The sequence below is a fragment of the Anneissia japonica genome, unplaced genomic scaffold (assembly GCF_011630105.1).
Source record: "Anneissia japonica isolate Jap-2015-1 unplaced genomic scaffold, ASM1163010v1 scaffold287834_len5846547_cov211, whole genome shotgun sequence".
In the NCBI taxonomy this organism is placed as follows: Eukaryota; Metazoa; Echinodermata; class Crinoidea; order Comatulida; family Comatulidae; genus Anneissia; species Anneissia japonica.
In genome coordinates this window covers 3,281,912-3,302,297 of record NW_022704992.1, presented here as the reverse complement: position 1 = coordinate 3,302,297, position 20,386 = coordinate 3,281,912, and the positions used below count along the sequence as shown (strand labels likewise).

The window sequence follows — 20,386 nt, the reverse complement described above, 5'->3', positions numbered from 1 at the left end:
GTATGCCTATCTTATGTACACTTTATGCAATAGTTTATTCCGCTTTCTTTGCTCCCTGGTAAATTTGTAAGTATTTTTTTGATTCGTTACCGTACTCTTTATGATTGTCTTTGTTTGCTGAAGATGATATAAAATTACCTTTTGATTTTTAAAATCATAAGTGATTGAATCTACATTTCTAGAACTGAAAGGAGAGTGCCATCCCAAAAATTCCTTACAATAATTTTACAAAGGTCTCGTTATAATATCCCGTGCTTTAATTCAATCTGAACTTCAATCAAAGTCAACGTATCCAATTCAATTCATTATTTACTAGCCATATGTTATACCACACTTTAGAGAAAGCAAACGGGTACCACATACTTCAATTGATTGTCCAACAGCCTCTTAAAGCGTATCTTTTCAAAATTTGTGCTCAATCTCTGTGTATTTTACCTATGTGACCATGCTTGAGTTCCAGAGTGGCGACATCACTGTCTAGTCTACAGAAGAAATTTGTTTATCTTCCTTTTGAAAACTTTGGTATCTTAATCCCCGCTCAACAATCTTGAAATTGGTATCTGAAAGACGCGACTAAATAAGGCATAGGCCTATACAGTATTCCATAATACAGCGCCATTAAGTGGGGTGTTTGAGAAACAGTTCATTACCTTTTTGTGACTCCCATTGGCAAGTTAGTTCTCGTTCTTTATTCTGAACAATAAAAGAGATGAAATGTACCAATGATGAAAGATTTGTAAAACGTTATGGTGGCCTGGATCCAAAATTGACCCAACAAAGAGATAAAAAAAAATGCCCAACAGTCTTGCATGTTAACATACACGTATAGTGACAAATTCTACACCTACAGTCCCGATTTAGGGAGTTGAGCACTTCGGAATTCCATACGTATCACTGAAATGTTACGTGATAATTCGAATTAATTGTTGAGTGTATCCTGGTTGGCATGGCAAAAATCCAGGGTCATTCATGATAACATGGAGGTATGATACGGATACACAGTGGAGAACATATTTCCGCAGCGGCGTCGAGAGGTCGCTGCCCTGGGGCCCGGGTCTTCTGGGGCCCGGACCAAGATGAACAATTTTCGGGGTAAGAACAAAATCTCCATAGGGTCCGAGCCCAAGCCAAGATGAAAACTTTTGTTGTCAGAACAAACTATGGTTTTATGGGCGTCTTTCTCAGTCTTTTTGTATTTTTATTACTAGATGAATAATCCCCCAGGGGAATAGACAACCCAATGCTCTCCCCTTCCAAACCTTCACCGTCTTGAAATCTCTCGTTTATTCATCAGATTATTCTGATACATCTACATTGCAAAAAAATAATCATATGGAATCATATTCATGTATGTGGGTTTGGACAAATAGGGTCTTAGGAGGAGACTTAATTTGGGGAGCGGCCGATTGGGGTCCCAAGTGAGGTGGGGGGGGGGGGGTCCATGTGAGGTGTTGCCCCGGGGCCCTTACTGGCTCTCGACGCCACTGTATTTCCGTAGCGCCTTTTCACTAACTATAAATAGGACAATCTTTAAAAGTGAAGTAGCGAACATTAAAGGTAATGATGGTCTCACATACAACGAAGAACGTCTAATAAAAAATACCGTATATGATGATCCAAGGTAAATAACCCATCTTGCAGCATCATTGTGTTGAGTTTTAATAGCGTATGGGCGTGGTCCGTTACTACCTGCCCACCGTAAAGAGGTCCTTATAGTAGCTTCATGTTTCATCAACCCACAACGAGAGGTACTGAAGTGAACCATAGCATCGGGTAAGCCCCTGCCTCTTCCGAAAGATGCAACGGTTTCTTCAAAGTGCACACGAGCCAGATGTATAGGCTACACATTAATTAAATTAATAGTAGGCATGTAATGGCTACACATTATTTAAATTAATAGTAGGCATGTAATGGCTACACATTATTTAAATTAATAGTAGGCATGTAATGATAATATATAATAGGCCTATTTAATAATAGGCATGTGTCTATTATTAACGACATTATTATTGATGGTTTTATTAATAAAGATGATAGTGATATAATAAATAAAAATATAAATTTAAAATGGAGATGAGGATAGCAATATCACTTTATAAACACTAATATAATAGGCCTCCTAAAAAGACGTAATTATTGAAAAGAATGATAAAAAAAGGAAGTAGCGTCTTATGTCATTCATTTAATATACACGAATAAGTAAGTGCACATCATTAAATCGAATATTCACCCTACGAAGAAAAAATATTGAATTTCCATAAATTACAAAATGTCTGCACCGTCGAAGCATGAAGAGAGACGGTTGATATTTGGAATTTAAATTAGATAATAAAATCATCCTAAATGTCATAACCCGTAAATACGTTAATTTACCACAACAGGGTACCCGTTACCCACACTTTTGACACATTTTTTCATGAAATTTATTAATACTGAGTAAATTGCCTTCAGACGGTCAAATATTTTGTCCAATATTTCTGTCTATAGAGAGAATCTATCAGATACGATGTACAAACCACAGGGTGGGTGGACATATAGCGACATTCTGTCCCAAAAAAGTCACTTGTTTGCGTTCATATCTCTCCATGGGGCAATTTAATTTTTTATATAAAATTATTGGAATGACCTGGATATAAAATTGACAGATGTAAATGTAATATGCTCAGGTAACATAATTTGCCGACGAAGTATTTTACAAAAGGCGTATCAAAATTGTAATTATCCATCTTTAACGTACATTCAAGTTGTTCATTATGCTATAAATGTTCAGCATACATTAAGCCGAAGAGCGAAACTAATGTATTAAATCTACTTCATGCTCTTGGATGGCACTTAATAATATACGGTACTTAATACAGGCTCAATATAACTGCGGGCAGAGTAATGACGATCATCAATGACGAAACGTTCTATATGTTTGATATTTCATTATGCTAATGATGTACATGACATATTTTAATATTTTTGAGTATTTACTCACTGTACTTTAATTATAATCATTTATTATAATAAACGCCTATTAATGTACTGTTTATCTTTTTCGTACAATTTTAATGCGTGTGCAAATTTGCAGCTACGTGTTAGCCCAATAAATCGTGTCATGACATTTTTTAAACGTTCCAGGTTTTTGAGTCAAATTTTAAGTGGAAATGAACTTAATTTAATAGATAAACTATTTTTAAAAAAGGTCAAACATAATATGCCTATATGCCTCTTTAAATTTTGGAAACTTTGGTATATAATCACGGTTGCGTGATGCATGCAATGGTATCCATGTGCGTTTGGCTCACGTACCTTATGCACGTTTGCACTCTCGCAATACGGTGTGCTTTAATAATTTTTATATTTTTGGATTGTAAATAAACAAAATTTCTCTTCATTTTGATATATAGATTCGAGTGTCGTATCGTGTATCGTGGCGAAGGGACAGTAAACCTCACAATGATTGTACACAAACGGCGATCGATTCCAGGAAAAAACTTTGGGGTGAATCGTATTTAGAATGCGACTCCTGTGTTGGCCCCAAAATTCGATTGGGGTACCAATGTACAGATTTGAGTTTAGAGGAAAACTGGGTGACGGGTATTGGTACCCATACGTTTAAATTAAAGGAAGGCATGGACAAATCATTCCAAATGAGGTAAGCAGTAAACTGCCAGTTGGTATTTACTATCAATCAACATTTAGGCCTAATCTGACTAACTTTTTATTGTAAGCCTAGAAATAGGAAATGGAAACGTCGTCTTTGGTAGATAAACTCGAGTTGTGCCCACAGGGGCGTAACGCCTATGCACTCTCATGCGGCGGTCCGCAGGACCCCCGACCCTACCCAGCTTCCTCGATCTAGCACCCTGACCAAAAAGGACTTTGTTGATACATAAAACCATAATGTGCTTCTGAAATCGACTGCAAGGCATATCATATTATTTCCACTGGTGGATATTAAATGGATGGGGACCCTGTCGGCCCAGGAACCCACCAAATGTGTCACAAAATGTTAAAATGGAGATAAAAGGACAATATTTTCACGATTTTAAGTCTGTAAGTGCCATTTCCAGCCATCTAGACGTGCTATAATCATACATTTTCTACCCAGGCCAACAACATAATGTGTCTCTCCTGCCGACCCGGGGCCCCACTAAATTTGTCAAAATGTTTTTATATGGAGATAAAAAGAAAATCATGTTCACAATGTTATGTCGGTGAGTGCCATTTTCGGCCATATCTTACCTCAGCCCCAACCATGGTGGAGCTGCGGTAGTATAGACTCTCCTACTGTGAAAGTCCCTTCCTGGCACCTTTATTTCAAATACTGTACCTGGATCTGCCACTGATATTATATCATTTATTCGTTGTTTAGAATAACAATGCAAACATGATTAAAAAACGAGTACATCTAAAATCCCACGATAGAATTGGCGACCGGGACCTAAAAATGACCCCCAAAAAGGGCCCCCAGTTTTTAGAAAGCCACAGGGCCCCCGGCCTCATTGTTACGCCACTGGTTGTGCTTTAATGGCCCACGTTGTTTTGCTTTTTAAATTTACTTGCCTACTGCATATGGTATACATGTGGTACAAATAAGCCATAATGTCACCCCGACCATAGATCCATATTGGCTCCATGCCTCTACGGATGCCATATGTGACATAACCCTTAGTTTTTTTTATCAGTTACCAATATGCTTGTTACATTATGAGAAAACGGTGTTGCTTACGTTTGTGCACACAGTACTCTTTATTCTTCATACCGGATGTTATAAAGATATAACATTCATATAAATGAAAGCAATCAAACATAAATCTATTATTATAAATTAACACAGACCCCTTGTATTGTATGCATACACTTTAACAGTTATGATCAGTGCGCTCAGCAGGTGGAGACAAAAATATGACGTTATTGAAAATTGCACAGGAAGCAAAAACAGTGATGTTCTCCATTATATGGCAAAAAATGGCAGCTACATGACAAAATTATCATGCTAACTTACTGAAATTTTCCATACGCGACATCTAACCTAATGACGTCCCATTTTTTAGGCCTATTATAATCACTGTGTTTCGCGGAAATAATTATCGATCATCAGCCTCTATAAACCATTAAGGGTCATGCACTTTACGATGTTTTAGCGTCTAGACGTTTTTTTTAGTTTATCATGGTTTAATAAAAGGTGTGCGAAAATGACATAGGCCTACACAACTACTTGCATGGCCTTCACCGATCGTATGCTTCTAGGGTACCGGTAAATGTGTCTTCCCATTAAAATACAGTATCCTCTTTTTTCCGCATCCTAAGTAATGATAGGTCAACAAGTCCATAATAAACATAATAGTACTATTACACCAATTCGGATCGATTGGTCTGCAACGAGTGGATATTTTTTTCTTGCCACTATTGTTTATGCAGGCCTAAACTTCCAGAACCATCGTAATAAGCCTAAGGCGTGGAGTAGCCTACATGATTATTTTATGAAACTTAACACTATTGTTTCATCAACCAATTCATCGTTCATGTTTTCTAATTATGTATTAGGCCTATGGTATTTCTAAATATATCTGCAACGCGTTGATAAAATGTGCGTCACAATCATTGAGTAAACAAAACAAAGGAAGTTTTCAGTGTAGTCCATTTCTATCCAGAAATTATCACAATGACATATTATGTAGCATATTCACTTTTATACAATTTTGTTTAACCCAATTTACTGTTATCTACTATGGGGCTCATTTTTCATAGGCTACTAGGTGATTATGACATTGAACTTTATGAGAGGTTATGCTGTATATAGAGACAGGGAGTCTGGTCACATACCGTACTATAATAATTGCTACACAAATGAATTGGACCAATCAATCATTCAATCAATTCTTTCAATCATATTCTGTTGAAAGAACGGAAATGATCACTATACCATATCATTGATTCAAACATTTTCACGAGACGTCTGGGACGGACTTTATGCGAAGAAACTACAATGAGTGTATTTAATTTATCGCTTTGCACCTATGAAAAGAGGGGGTAGACGTAATTTTAATGAATGAAATTGTAAGCAACATTAATTCAAGTTTATCTTGGGAATCCCCAGTGAGACAGAATGTGTTTGGAGACTACTCATAATTGAAAACCAAAAGGCGTTGCAAGACCTCCCATGATCCGCGGGCAAACAAATGAACTCAAACGGACTGGCTGGCGTTTCAGCTTGTCTGAAAAATATTATACATAGGCTTACGGTACATGTATAGTACAGTACAAGATTGCCGATATTTATAAAATAACGTAAAACCTCGAATTGAAGCCCAATGGGCTTAATCTCCAGATGAAGCTCATCTTGAATTGAAGCCCCCTCTTTAGTTTGAAAAATTAGCCTCGAAAAGAAGCCCATGGGCTTCTTTTCAAGATAGCATAGGCTTCTTTTCGAGATAGTACAGTATATATACTGTACATGAATTTCAAAAAATAAAGTAAATTAAAAACAAGCTTGGTTTATACAGTACGGTAGTTTTGGTGATTTAGTGCCAGTTAAATACACTCCATGATGCAGATTGATGTTACAGTGGACTTACTGTACCGGTATTTATTGTTTCATGGTACAAGTTCACAAAATGTACAGCATTCATTTTGAAAAGAAGCCCCTCACCCCTTCTTTACTTTGCAAAAGTAGCCTCGAAAAGAAGCCCATCCAAAGTTCGCCAAAAAAAAAAAAAAGAAAAAAAAAGGAACAGGGCTTTAATTCGAGGTTTTACGGTATATTTAGTTATTTACCGTAACTTTCTATATAATATACTTAAGTTTTTATCCCATTGTCCAAGCACAGTACCGTACTTCCTTTTACTACTAACATCACAACTGCCACAAATACTCGATATTGTTTTTCTGAACTTAATAAAAGATGAGCCTGCCACCCGATATAGGTACCTCTAATGGTAATGGAACTTTCTGCTAAGCCCGGCCACTTTACTATTGTTTTAAACACATGTGCTTTAGATGCACTCCAAATATGTGTTTTGTGGGACGTGTAGACCTGTGTCCCTATAGCCCGTGCACTTGTTTCTGGCCCTACCGATCAGTTGATGTCTAACTGATAGTCAGGAGAGACCAATTTGCACTGATTGTGCAATTTTTCGAGATGATGGATTCTAAATTATTCATAATAATCTCGTAACGGATGGAAATGTTTTTCTTATATGTCGGCAACTTAAGTCTGCAAAATTATTTCCTTCATAATCATTTAATTAACCGGAAATTTGTTATTGGTGCAGTAAATGTATTGTTGATTTTTATCTGAAAGTGCAGGAAATTTAGGATATATTCGTTTTTTTTTTTTGTTTTTTTTTTTATAAAGTTGATGTGTCCCCTGTTAATACAGTACATTATTAGGAAACTCGTCAATTAGACTTTCACTGTACACGCTTTAAGTAATGTATAGTACATATGGGAGATGTCTATACATTCTAATGGAACCTATCATATTTATATCTTATTAATATTATAGCATAACACAATGAACATCATCAATGTAGGCCTGTGTATTGACAACATTAAAAACATACGCCTGTTCATTTTTGTGGTTTTCTTTTTGTGTCTCCCGTTGGCATATATGTAGCAATTCGATCCCAAGGGTAATTTTGTAATTGAAATATCCGATTATTAGTGAAATTTGTGGTTGACATGGTGTTCAGCGTTTAGGAAACACATTTATGTCTAATACCCCACTTGGAATTCCCTATACGGAGCTTTCACATTTTTTTTAAATTTAATTAATTATTAAATAGGTCTATATGTATTGAATTTGAACACTGCTTTATTTAATTGTGAGCCCAAAAACACATTAATCATTCTTTTTTACCCGTACCTTTACATCACGGCTATGGTTATAAAAATTTTTGTGAATTCAATCAACGCATGTTTTTTCTGCTGATTGGTTATACTGGTACCGTAATAAATAAACTGATGTATTTAATATGTAATATGGGGGTCTCCAATACTACTTTGAATACATTCATGATTTATATCTTATTAATATTATAGCATAACACAATGAATATCATCAAAGTAGGCCTGTGTATTGACAACATTAAAAATATGTGTGGTTTTCTTTTTGTGCCTCCCGTTGGCATATGGTACCAAAGATTCAGTATTGAATCAGTAGCCTATAATACCGTACCTGTTTTCAACTAACCTCGTGAAAATTAAATGGTTTGACGAACATTTCTTAAAATTTATAGTTAGTATTTCTTTTTACGTCCTGTGTATAAAGTATTTGCATTTTATCAATTAGCCTGGTACGGTTTTATAAATTATAGTTGGAATTATTCAGTAAGTTCAACAGTCGTTTTAGATTCGAGAATAGGCTATTGTTATTATAAAAATAATCAATACTAATAGGCCTACATACCGTATTAATTAGCTTGTATTCTTTAGGTATAATAATGAAACATCGACTTTGCAACCTAAGCCAGGGATAATATGTCAATTATAAACGATTCACAAAGATAAAACTCATTAGCCTACCTTTAACTAACTAATTTATATTCAATTTAGGAATTAAAATTCTAGAATGCCACAGTCTGAAACCACAAGTCTGAAGTTATTTTAATAACATAGCTAAGGGGATGATAATGCCCATTTCAACAGTAACACGTGACTCTATAAGTATGGGCGGCAGGTGCTGACTGATTTTATCCTCGTCACGTTTAATATTTCTTTACATTATTTTAGAAATCACACAATGTTATTAACCTTGACAACACATTTTTAAAAGCAAGGTTTAATTACTGATCTATGGTATAAGAAACCATCCCCAGATGGTGTCACCGATGCCATGATAGCATTCACCATCAGGCCAATGTAGTATACACTGAGTAGGCCTATCAAGAAAATTTGATGACAAAGTTTAAACACAGCATAATCCGGAAATGCAAATTACTGTAACAGCGACTCTTGCTAATGTTTGAAAATTCTTGTTTATGTCTCTTCTGAGACCTTAACACCAACCAGCCAAATTTTGCAGATGACAATAAAGTATGTTGTGCACATTGAATTGAATTTCGTTAATCTTTAGTCTAACTTTATTTTGGCCTCGTTATTACAAACATCAGGACCTTTCCCCTGCAATTATATTTTTAATAACCACAAAACAGTAATGACCAGTTATTACCTCGAATGATTCCCATAACCACAATTTACATGTAGGCCTAATCATCATGTATAAAAAAAAAAACGACGGAATGCATCATCCAGATTTATTGGATTCCCTCCCTCGTATACAATAGTTCGTCATAAATTGTCCATAAGCCAGTAGTCTATCTAAACAAAGTCTTTTGGGAACAGTAAGCGGTACCTGTAGCATTTCCGCGTGAAAAAAAAATACAACACGTGTGTTGCCTTTGGAAAATAAAATTCATAGTATTGAAAGCATGTAGCATAAACTCTGAAGTGTCTTGTTTTTTTGTTGTTGACGTCTGCTTGACTGTTAAATATCGAGCAGACGATATTAGTTTTTAATGACAATATTTAATATTCGAGAATGTCAATGATGTAGTCTGTGTCATGATTCCATTAATCATTATGCCGTTACTGGAATGTAGTTGACAGACTGAAATGTAAAAATAAATAATTTATGTTCCTTATCAATTATCGTCGTTTCAAGATAATTTAAAGCGGTTGTTTCCCGCTATGTCCAAACAGTAACGCGCGCTCTTTATTAGTGTAATGGACAGTTCTGATTGGTCAGTTGTTAACTAACGCGGCTATACTTTTTATTCATCATGTGCATATAGGTTATCTAAATGTTTGACAAGGTCCACAGCCAATGACATGATGCAAGGCTCATTTGAAACTATTTAAAATGAGGGAAAAGTATGACATTATTGCTGTATCGAAATCTGCAACACAACCAGAGCAGTCGATATGTCAGACTATGGTCGAACGTTGTGGGACAGGTGATTGTACATGAATTCCTATACAGAAGTTTAAATATGAGGTTAGATGGTAATGACGTGTTTTATTGTACTGGATAGACTGCTAAATAGATTTACATTCCATCATGTGAAGTTATATAAGTGATGACAAAAGTTGAGTTGAAATAGGCAACAAGTCATGTCCGTAGGCTTACCTGTTTAATTATTGACTAGATGTGGGCTATATGCGTGTGATTCAATTTTTTTTATTGTTGATGTTGCGCCAAACAACGGTTGATTACATCATACCGTAGATTTCGTAAAAACGGGCCGAGGCTGCGAAGAAGGGGTACCGGTACAAGAGTCTGGAAGTAGGCTGCAACATACACTGAGTATACTGCAGCATGGAGCAATAAGGTTATTCCTTCGTTACTGCAGCGATTGGTATTCCTGCTCAGATGCTTCTTCCACACGGGCTCTCAAAAGTACCCCACTCTTGCAACGACTCTAGACTCAAAGCTTAACCGTGTGAGAGTGCATGCCGTAGGCCTATCTGTCTCGGTTATTGATCATACATATAGGCTAGTGCCATTGAGCGACGCACACTTAAATCCTAGTCAATCAGTCAGTCAGTCATTCGCTGATCAGTGTCTTATCTCGAGGACGTTTATATTTCATCTGATTGCGTAATACTGGTGCAGGTTAAATAAGGTAATTAAATAAGTTTTTCCTCTAAATCAAGATCCCTCCAATTGTAAAGACCACCTCCAATCAAAGACTTTAAGTGCCCCCTGGCTGAACAACTCATTTAGTTTTAAATTATTTTTATAATTGAAAATCAAAACAAAACTGCTAAAGACTATGAAAGCCCCGGTCCCAAAGGGATCTTTACTTGGAGGTCGGGGAACCTGTGTGTTGGCTTTCATGCCAGTCACCGTCATCATTCTGACCTGGAGGTGATATCGGATCTCGTACGTAGCGTTGTTGGTATCCGAAATACATTATACATACATTCCTTAATCTAGTGTTAACTTAATGAATAATTTCCGCCGTGGATTATACTTAGCCTATATTTTTACGACATAAAGGCTTGACAAGGATAAACGTGTATTGGACACTTGTTCTGGGATGGAAAGCACTTATCAGAGTATCTGAGAACAATTGTATTAGATTTTACATTTAAATGGACATTCACTTCAATACAAAATTAATTAAACCTTTTAAAACCAGACGTAGCTTATCGGTCTTGCTTTCATGCTATAGAATTTGTGACAAGTAAGTATCATTGACACTCGTTCAATGGCACTTACTTGTCACTATTTCTATAGAATGAAAAATATGTACCATTGACCCTCGTTAAGTTCACAGTCTAGTAATACATTAAAGAAAAAGGCTGAAACTCAAGAACCCAGGGCCTTCTGCAAATACTGCGCAAATGAATTGAATGTTCATTATTTAACTTTGGCAGGTTTTGGTATCGTATCATAGAGTTGCGATAGGCCTATGCCATGCGCAAATGCGTTTACACCCAGAGCAAAAGTACTCAAACAAAGAGGCATGTGTATTTTTCGGTAACAACTAAACCAAGTGAACTCGACTTTTATCATTTTAACCGAAATAGATATGTCTGTGTTTGATTTGTTTTTACGCAATCCGATATTGCAATATTCTTTATTCTCTCCTTTATACACTTGGCATATCACTACATGAACAATCTTTTGTTTCTAATGATCAAATAATATAAATTAAAGTAGACAAAGTTTAAACACTTGATGATCCCCGAAACGGTTCTGGTGGATATTTACTACATTTGGCCTTTTGTTATTCGGGAATAAGAAAAATATGTTGTTACTGTTTTTATTGGTTTTTATTTACTGGCACAGACAATCAAAATAATTTCCTTCATCCTTGACATTTTTTCAATCCAAGTTCACGAACAAAACTTAACTGTGGTCAAGCAAAGCCGGCTTAGCATTTTATGAGAAAAGTTCACTGATTTTCCTTATCTTTTTAAAGAATGAGTGATGGTCCCGGTTATTATTAGCGGCTTATACAGGTGAACTGACGTCCACCAAGCCAGGACACCTTAACAAATTCTATTTATTAGGAAACAAAAACAAAAATACTGCAAAGGTTTTTCATTCTGGAAAAGTCGGAAGTTGGAGAATTTATAAATGTCATAGTCAATTAAATAAAACAATTATTGCGCTATTTTTTTAAATTTACGAACTGTTTTAACTTATTATTTTAAATTTTAATAGTTCACTTTAGAGACTAACTTAATCAACACGGGCCTACACTGTTATTTTCAAGGAGCTACCTTTCCAACTTTTTGATGGATACCTTGAGACGATATAATTCTTGATAAAAGAGTTCATATACTCTTGAAAATCAAACCATTGTTTTGCTTTTAGTTTCAACACACGCCAAGTGTTTCTTTAGTTTGATTGGTTTCAATTTTTTAAAATAAAAACACACTTTATAAGTACACTGAGGCTTAAAATTTAAGAACAAAATAAGACCAAATTGAGGCTGAGGTAAAATATCAAATGGGTTTTTATTAAATATATAAAACACTATAGAAAAACCAACACATCTTATCTGTAACTTATGAGTAGATGTGATGTAATACTCTCTATACAGTACAGTACACTGCTGTACAATAATAATTTTCTGTTTGAAAAGTGTTTATTTATTTTTTAGAGGGACCCACAATTGAAAGCTTTGCTTGTAGTGGTTTTCCACTTTCCAGCAGTTCCAAACTTTTGTGTTATTTGTTTGAAAAAAAGATGGAAGAAAGAGATTGATTGCTTGATTGATTGATTGATCGATGGAAGATAATTTAATTCATGAGTGATTGAATGGTTTATCAAATCAACTGTTTGGTTGGTAGCGATAACGTAAATACCTTACAAAAAAAAAAAAAAAAAAAAAAAAAAAAAAAAAAAAAAAACCAAAAAAAAAAACCACTTCCCAAATATTAATCTGATTTTTCCGTCTATTTGTTTTATGATAAGCCTGCTAGGATTGACAGTCTAATTCAATATTTAGTTGAATGTATTTACTAGTTTGTATTTGTTTATCCACTACTAGATTGGTCATCGTATTAAAAAATGTTGTTTTTTTTTTCTATCATTTGTTTTCTAATCCCCCAGGTTTGTCGATTGCTGTTGGATTGAACTTGAGAACTTCGGCGAGTCAATTGGCTGGTCAATAGTACCCCGTATTAATCTTAATCCGCGACCAGACAACGGTTTACTCAACTCATCACCCGTCACCTCTATGTTACCAATCATACGAATCCCGAAGGGCTGTAACAGGAAAATTACCGTCCCAGGTAACTTGTTTCAAGTTATTTACGGTTTGAGATATTTTGGATGAAATTTTGACCGAAAGTGACAAGCTACGGTATTCTAGATCCGATGATACGGTGTTTTTGGTCTGCATCCGTCCCGCCAAATAAACTAGTCTTGTCAAGATGTCTTGTATTCCACACAGCATTTTTATATTCACTCCATTTTGGTAGTTAAATTAAGACTTAGGCCTTTAAATTATAATATCATTTACAGGGATAATTCTAATAAAAATGGTAGATGTGAAGGGCCTAAAATCCAGCAACGCTTCAATTCAATCACCATTACTTTTCATTGTAAATCGTAACGTTAATGTAGGCTTTTCGGCCTTGGGTAGCTTATTTTCGTTCCAAGAAGGTGTGCATACTTTGCACATTGGTGTGAATTGAATTTTAAATTGTAATGCAATCATTTATATTTGACGTGAATAGAGATCCGTTGCACCGATTTACGCAGTTCTAATGTCAATCATAATATTTAGTTTTTGATTCATGTTCTTAAAGTACATAAGGTACCGTAGTCATTACAACTTCTGGAGTTCTTTTTTTTTTTTTAACGTCAAAGATAGTCATAAAACGGTCATACGAATAATATTAAATTCTGTATATTATTGTCATTATAACGTTCTGTTTACAGTAACTGATCCTGATGAGGACGAGGTTCGCTGCAGATGGCCAAAGGCTGACCTGGGCGAATGTGTACCAGAAAGAGGCAGACGACCAGAGAAGGTAGCTTGTAACCAACCCGCCAGTTTCAGTCTCGATGAGGTGAGTAGTTGCTATTTTCGTCTGCTATCATTACGTTTGTATTGCGACGTGACAATTATTGTCATGTCACAAATTCAATTTCAGTTTGCCTATATTGATTGTCTGGCGTTTGTCAATCCAAAACCAAGATGATGTGTACATACGGCGTGAATTCTTGATACTTAGGATTTGAATATTATTTACATAAGCTTTGCATAAGTCTGATGCACAATAATCTGGAGTAATATAGTCTAAAGTACTCTAGGAGACACAGACGATCAAACTGCAGCGAATTCATAAAACAAAATAATATTAAGTTTGTGAGATTATTTAAAATGAATTTAGTCCTCATAATCCTTCCATCATTCATTGTTTGAATACCAACTTTCCGTTCCGCGGCCGAATTAAAAAATGAAGGTAGCAATACGGATTAAGGAAGACTCAAATTAGTGGACCTAAAAGATGACGTGTTCTGATGATGTATTCCTTTCGTCTTCAGGTGTAAAATATGGACGCATAACTGTTACCTAGATAAAACAAACGATACAGCTAATTCGTGGTATTCTTGATGTGAGGCCGTTATGTTTACCAATGGATCGCCAATGGGAGTCAAATTGCCAGCTATTTATCAAAGTGTTTATATTGACTTGAGCATGGGTCAGCGTCAAATTCAAAACAGCATACTTTCAAGATTCGTAAAAATGGTATAACTATTGAGAATTACAATCGTCGCACACATGCAACGCACAGCGCAGCATCGGGAATAATTTGTGTTAGTCCTGAGTCAGAATTGCACAAATTGAGGTTTTCTCAGCCTAAAAGTAAAAAAAAAAACATTAATTCGTTGGTATATCTTTGCCTTTGAGCTTCGTGTATTCGGTTAACATGACAAAGTGCTGCCTCCTTAAGGCTGTGTCCAAATTTACCGTAAGCCTACTTTAGAATAGGTCTACAGGTAGATAATAAGATTCAATTTGAATGTTTGCCTTACACGGTGATACTTGAGCGGCGCATTGTTCCATGGGACACAGCCCCAATTGTCTACTTGCGATACAAGACATTTTCACGCTTGTAAAATAAAAAAGTAGGAATGTGTTGAGACAACGCGTAGCACAGACAGACCTCTCATACCTTCAATCAAACCTCTAAACATGGTTCATGACATATACAAACAACGACATGAGTGCCATGGAAAGAATATTTTCATTTGATAGATGAAATAAGCCATTCAACTCGGCTCCGCCTCTTAGAATATAATAGTCAAATATTCAACGTTCATTCTTTCCATTGCACGCGAATAAACATTCGTTATACAGTATCATAGAAGTGAGTTATAAATGTAAAGGCCTTATACACTGTAAGTATTTCGACATTTCTCAATTCTCCTATAAATCCTCATAATACAGCAACACAAATCAGTGCTGTACTATTACCTGCAATTAAACCCGTAGTATAAATATATTTTCTCTGGTTTTAGTTAACCGTTCCATAAGCATAATGCATATTATTGTTATCACACGACGGATACAACGCTACACCTTTGTAACACTCGTATGGCATTAGAACTATTGTAATCCTGACAAATTTTCCCTAATAATTTATGTGAATTGAAATATCTTATATATAGCTCCATTGGCGTGGAACGTTGCTAGATACAATGGGATAATACCGGGTATTCAAAAAGAGTGTATTAATAAAAAAAAAATAACTGGTTTCTAAGGGAAAGCTCATGGCGCGTATGAATAAAGGGTGATTTAATAGACAAAAGCTAATAGTGATGGTTATAATAAGAAAAGGGTTTGAACCAATGAAACTATGAACAGGCCTAGACCTAAATTAAGTTGATCGTGAGTCCATCGTCTCTTGTTGACACCTACGTGTTTCATCATGCACCACTTTCTTTTTATCATCAATACTGTACCATTCACATGTGCGGATTTAGTGGGGCCGCCCGGACCCGCACTCCCCCCTCTCCTTTGGAAGTAAAAAAAAAGGGGGGGGGGAAGAAAAAAAGAAAGAAAAATGATAGCCCAGAACGTCTCAAATGCTATTTTCGGGCGTCTAGGACCACAAAAATTTCGCGGGGGAAAGCCCCCGGACCCTCTGGGACAGTGCTGTCTCGATCGGCCCAACTTTCGGCCTCCCTTTCGCCACCCCCTCCCCCTTTTGGACATCTCTGGATCCGCCCCTGATTCAATCGATCATAAGTCTAGTGCTAATCTTTTTGAAACAGTTCCACAAACCATCGTGTTATGAATTCAATACAATAAATAAGGATTGGAGCTGTGACTTGGTGGTTAAGATGCTCGCTCACTAGTCAGGTGGTTCTGGGTTCATGTGACACCAGGACTTTTTCTATCAGTTTCTCTCGAACAACCCCACGCCCAAACTTTATATTAAACATCTAAATAGTATTGGGTTACAAATCATACATCAGATGGAATTTACGACGATTACAGTAGATTATTTATAAACATTGTAATAACAATGATGGAGTCTTTAGCATCATTCCATTCATTAATAACACGTTAAAAAATTAGTAAATCAATGATCGTTATAACATGTGGCCATCATGAAAATCAGAAAACGGTAAATTCAGCAGTTAGTGTTTATTTTATTTTATTGTTTCCGTTAAAGTAATGCACGTCATGGGAATATGTTTAACACAATTCAGAATTGTCACACGCTAATTGGTTTTGATAGTCGATGATAAAAATCAAAGTTAATAATATACAATGTGCGTTGTGACGTGTAAGGTCTATGTGATTCATATCAATAGGATACGATGTTTGTTTACCTCGTGGTATGATATTTTGGTTATTATTATATAAGTCAATCGGGACACAAAGATAGTTGTTGTCTAAATTAGAGTCAGACGGTTTCATCCCACGCCTCTACACATGCATCCCGCCTGCCCCCCTCCATTCCTGGACAGGTAGCTACAATATTAAGAATTATTAATTGCATAATAAAAGCGGTTTTTTATTTAGATTTGTGTTGTTTTGTAGATGAAGTGTAAGCTTAGTTTTGATGCATCGGGTGATATTGGATGGTATGCTGCTGCTGTGATGATTGAAGACTTCGCAGTTGATTACCCAGATGATGCACTCAGCTCTGTCCCTCTACAGTTTCTTGTAGACGTGTTCGATTCAGGTAGGTTGTCAGACACCACATTTGTACAATCGTACAATGAAATACGGTATAAATTCATTTCTGTTTTTCAAGTTAGTAACGCCCGAAAAGGCATCAAGACGGTTTTAGGGTTCTAGGCGAATTTATTCGCGCGAATCGAAAGCATCGGTTCATACGCATGCGCATTCACATTTCTATCAAGTTTTTTGCGAAGCGGAAAAATGCGCAACCAAAGCTCAGAAATCGAAGATTTGATTCGCGCGAATAAATTCGCCTAGTGGAAAACAGGCTTTAAGAGCTATCCACAAGATACAATAAAATGATAAAATACCCAAAACGGAAAGATGCAATAAAATACACAAAACGGAAAGATACAATAATACATAAAACGGGAAAAAAAATCAAGTACATAACCACAATGGTGGCGCTGAGGTGTTTCGAACACTGTGTCTATGAGAGTCTCTTCCTGGCCCCACTTTTATTTCGAATTTCTAGATTCAACACTGAATACCGTAGGGGCCTGCTTAATTGGTTTTTCATACAGCTAAATGTAGTACGGTATGGCAAGTGTGTAGTAGTTCGTGCTTATTATGTAGCGGTCGATTCCGTAGTTATTACCGGGTGCTCATATTTTGAGGCTATGCACATTGCATACAAACAATCAAAGGTTGGAGCGGGCCCAAAAAAATTAAGCCAGTCTTGTCTGAATTACTGGAATACGTGGGATATTAATATCAATCTAAGCATGGAAGTAACAATCACCAGACTGTGCAAAGTCTAAGTTACGTATCAAAATAATAATACGATTGATTTTAAAAAGATATTAATCTTAGTAACGTTGTGGCCATGTTTAATTCCATACAGATTCGTTTGTGAACTTCGCAAAAGCATGGATCTCCATGATGTTATTAGAGCAGAGTATAATTTTCTCCATTTACCGGATATTAGGCATAAAATAACACATTCTATGAAACTTGGTGAGCATAGTTATGCATCCATCGATTTGACGAAATAGATCTAATTTTTTGGCAGTCGCCATTTTTTTCTCAAATACTGTATTTCTAAATTTCAAAAATGAGAAGAGTAATGCATTGTGAAGGACAACATGTACACCAGAGTCAGATGACATCAAATCATATCCAACCTTATAGCCTGGTCCGACTAACGAGCCAAGCGAGAGTGCGTGGTCTGATGTTATCATGATGCCGTGTTATATGTACATTTAGATACTTAAAGTCGATTTTCGTTTCCCGAATTCATTACCGGTACCTAGGGGATTTGAAATCAATTAAAGTCAAATTTCTTGATGGTTACATGCGCAGTCGCAACATGTATATGATTTACAAATGAAAATGTTTTATTACGAGCCTAGATCTCCTAATGGCGTTTATATGTGTAATTGAGATCAAATCAACATGGCTCTCCAATTACATTTTTAATTTGAGGCGCGGTGGTAAGGAGTGAGGGCTGTTTAAAAAAAAAACTTGGGGTAAGTTGTTCCCCTCCTTAGTTGTACTGGGGAAGAATGAGTTGGCATAAACAACTGTTTTGGTTGGGTATGTCTTTGAAATCTTATAAGCTGTTATAACTCGACGCGGGCATTTTATTTTTTATTAAAACACCGACGCATTACTAATAATAGTAAAAACCCTTTTAACAATTATTGGTGACATTGTGTACCTCACGCTGTGTCGGTGTTCCTCTAAGCTAGGCCCACGTGAGGTTAATATCTAATAATCACCTTTTCAATTGTGTCACAATGAAATCGAAACGTTTTACCTAATGTCAAAAATACCTGAGGTATTGATCAATCTGGTGATAACTATTTGTTTGCTTATATGACTACTAATCAAAACATTAGTTATAATAAACAATGTAACCGACAAGAATATTGAAATCCAATCTCCGGCGGCTTATCAAATTGTTTGCAATCTGTCATAAAGTTATTAATTGGTAACGGAAATATAAATTTGCAGTTCGTGCGTTGTGTAGACAATGTTGTGTGATTTTGTCTTGATGCGACTAAATATAGAAAGAATTCATCTATTCAAGCAACTAAATACCATACGTAATAGGCCTATACATAACATAGTCCTATAAGTAATTGGTTGGCGGACATTGTTCTCAAAAATGTTTGACCTCAGGGGCGTATCCAGAATATTGAGAATGCAAAAATTAATACCGTTCAATTACAGGGGCGGATCACAGGGATTAATCCACGATAAGACATTAATGAGATGCGTGTCACCGTTTGATACCCAGGGGTTTCGAAAAGAGACCAAGGGAGCGTGTACAACATTTAGATACCAGAGGCGGATGCAAAACAAGAGGGATGCTCTCTATTTTAGAATCTATTAGCTTTAATTAAATTTAACAGATTGAGGTTCAGTAATATTATTTATAGGCCTATGACATTAAATACGAAAATATAAAAGTAGAGTTAATAATACCGGTACCTAGTCGTACTGCAAAGCGGGTAGACTACAGTAGTTTAATGCCACATCATCTTAGGCCTAGCCGCATACCAGGTAAAAAGAGCCTTGTGCATGCAGACACATTCGAAATGTACAGCGAGATCGAGATTTGAACCACTGACCTCAGACTTGAGAACACAACCGCAACCGCTGTGTCAACCACTCCCTGCACGCTAAGGTCATGGAGGTTATGCACTAGAAAGACAGATGATAGAATGGCTATGTCTGTGATGAATAGTTCACTAAATAAAAATGAATAAAGGAATCACTCAAATGGAAGTAGAAAAGAATGTCCCATCTATAAATAGATTTCATAATAATGTAAAACATTACGCGCGGCGGATTGGACAGCATGGAAGTTCTCTTGATTGGATAAATGGAAACTTATATCGTAATTCATTTAAGCTGTTTCCTTTGCGTGCTAGCTTGAAAGCGAAAACTGAATCTTAGATAGGCATATGAGTTGGTACAGTACCATGTATTTCGCTGGACTAATAATATTTGCTAAAAGCATTCATACTTTTTTTAATTTAGAACTCGTCACTGACTCGGTGAAACATACAGCATGGAACTAGGCCGCTGAACATGCCCTTAGGTAGTACATTAACATTGCCCTAGGTTCATTTCACATCTTCAGATTTCTAATATATTCCGAATCAGTTTCCATGAACTGCGGAAACCCTTTCCCTAGATAGCAGATGTTTCCCCACTCGCAGATCCCTACATATCTCTACATATAATTTAATATTTATGTATGCTTATATATATATATATATATA

The 20,386-nt window shown here is 36.1% G+C and overlaps 1 protein-coding gene across 1 annotated transcript in view; it reads left to right on the top strand.

Annotated features, from left to right (window-relative positions):
* The window catches only part of LOC117104902, a 42,263-nt gene that overhangs the window by 3,953 nt on the left and 17,924 nt on the right, over positions 1–20,386 (top strand). Inside the window, exons 2-5 of the mRNA XM_033245807.1 lie at positions 3,393–3,640; positions 13,058–13,239; positions 13,892–14,022; positions 17,010–17,154. Of these exons, the coding sequence (XP_033101698.1) occupies positions 3,393–3,640; positions 13,058–13,239; positions 13,892–14,022; positions 17,010–17,154 (706 nt within the window). The remainder of the gene's footprint in view (positions 1–3,392; positions 3,641–13,057; positions 13,240–13,891; positions 14,023–17,009; positions 17,155–20,386) is intronic.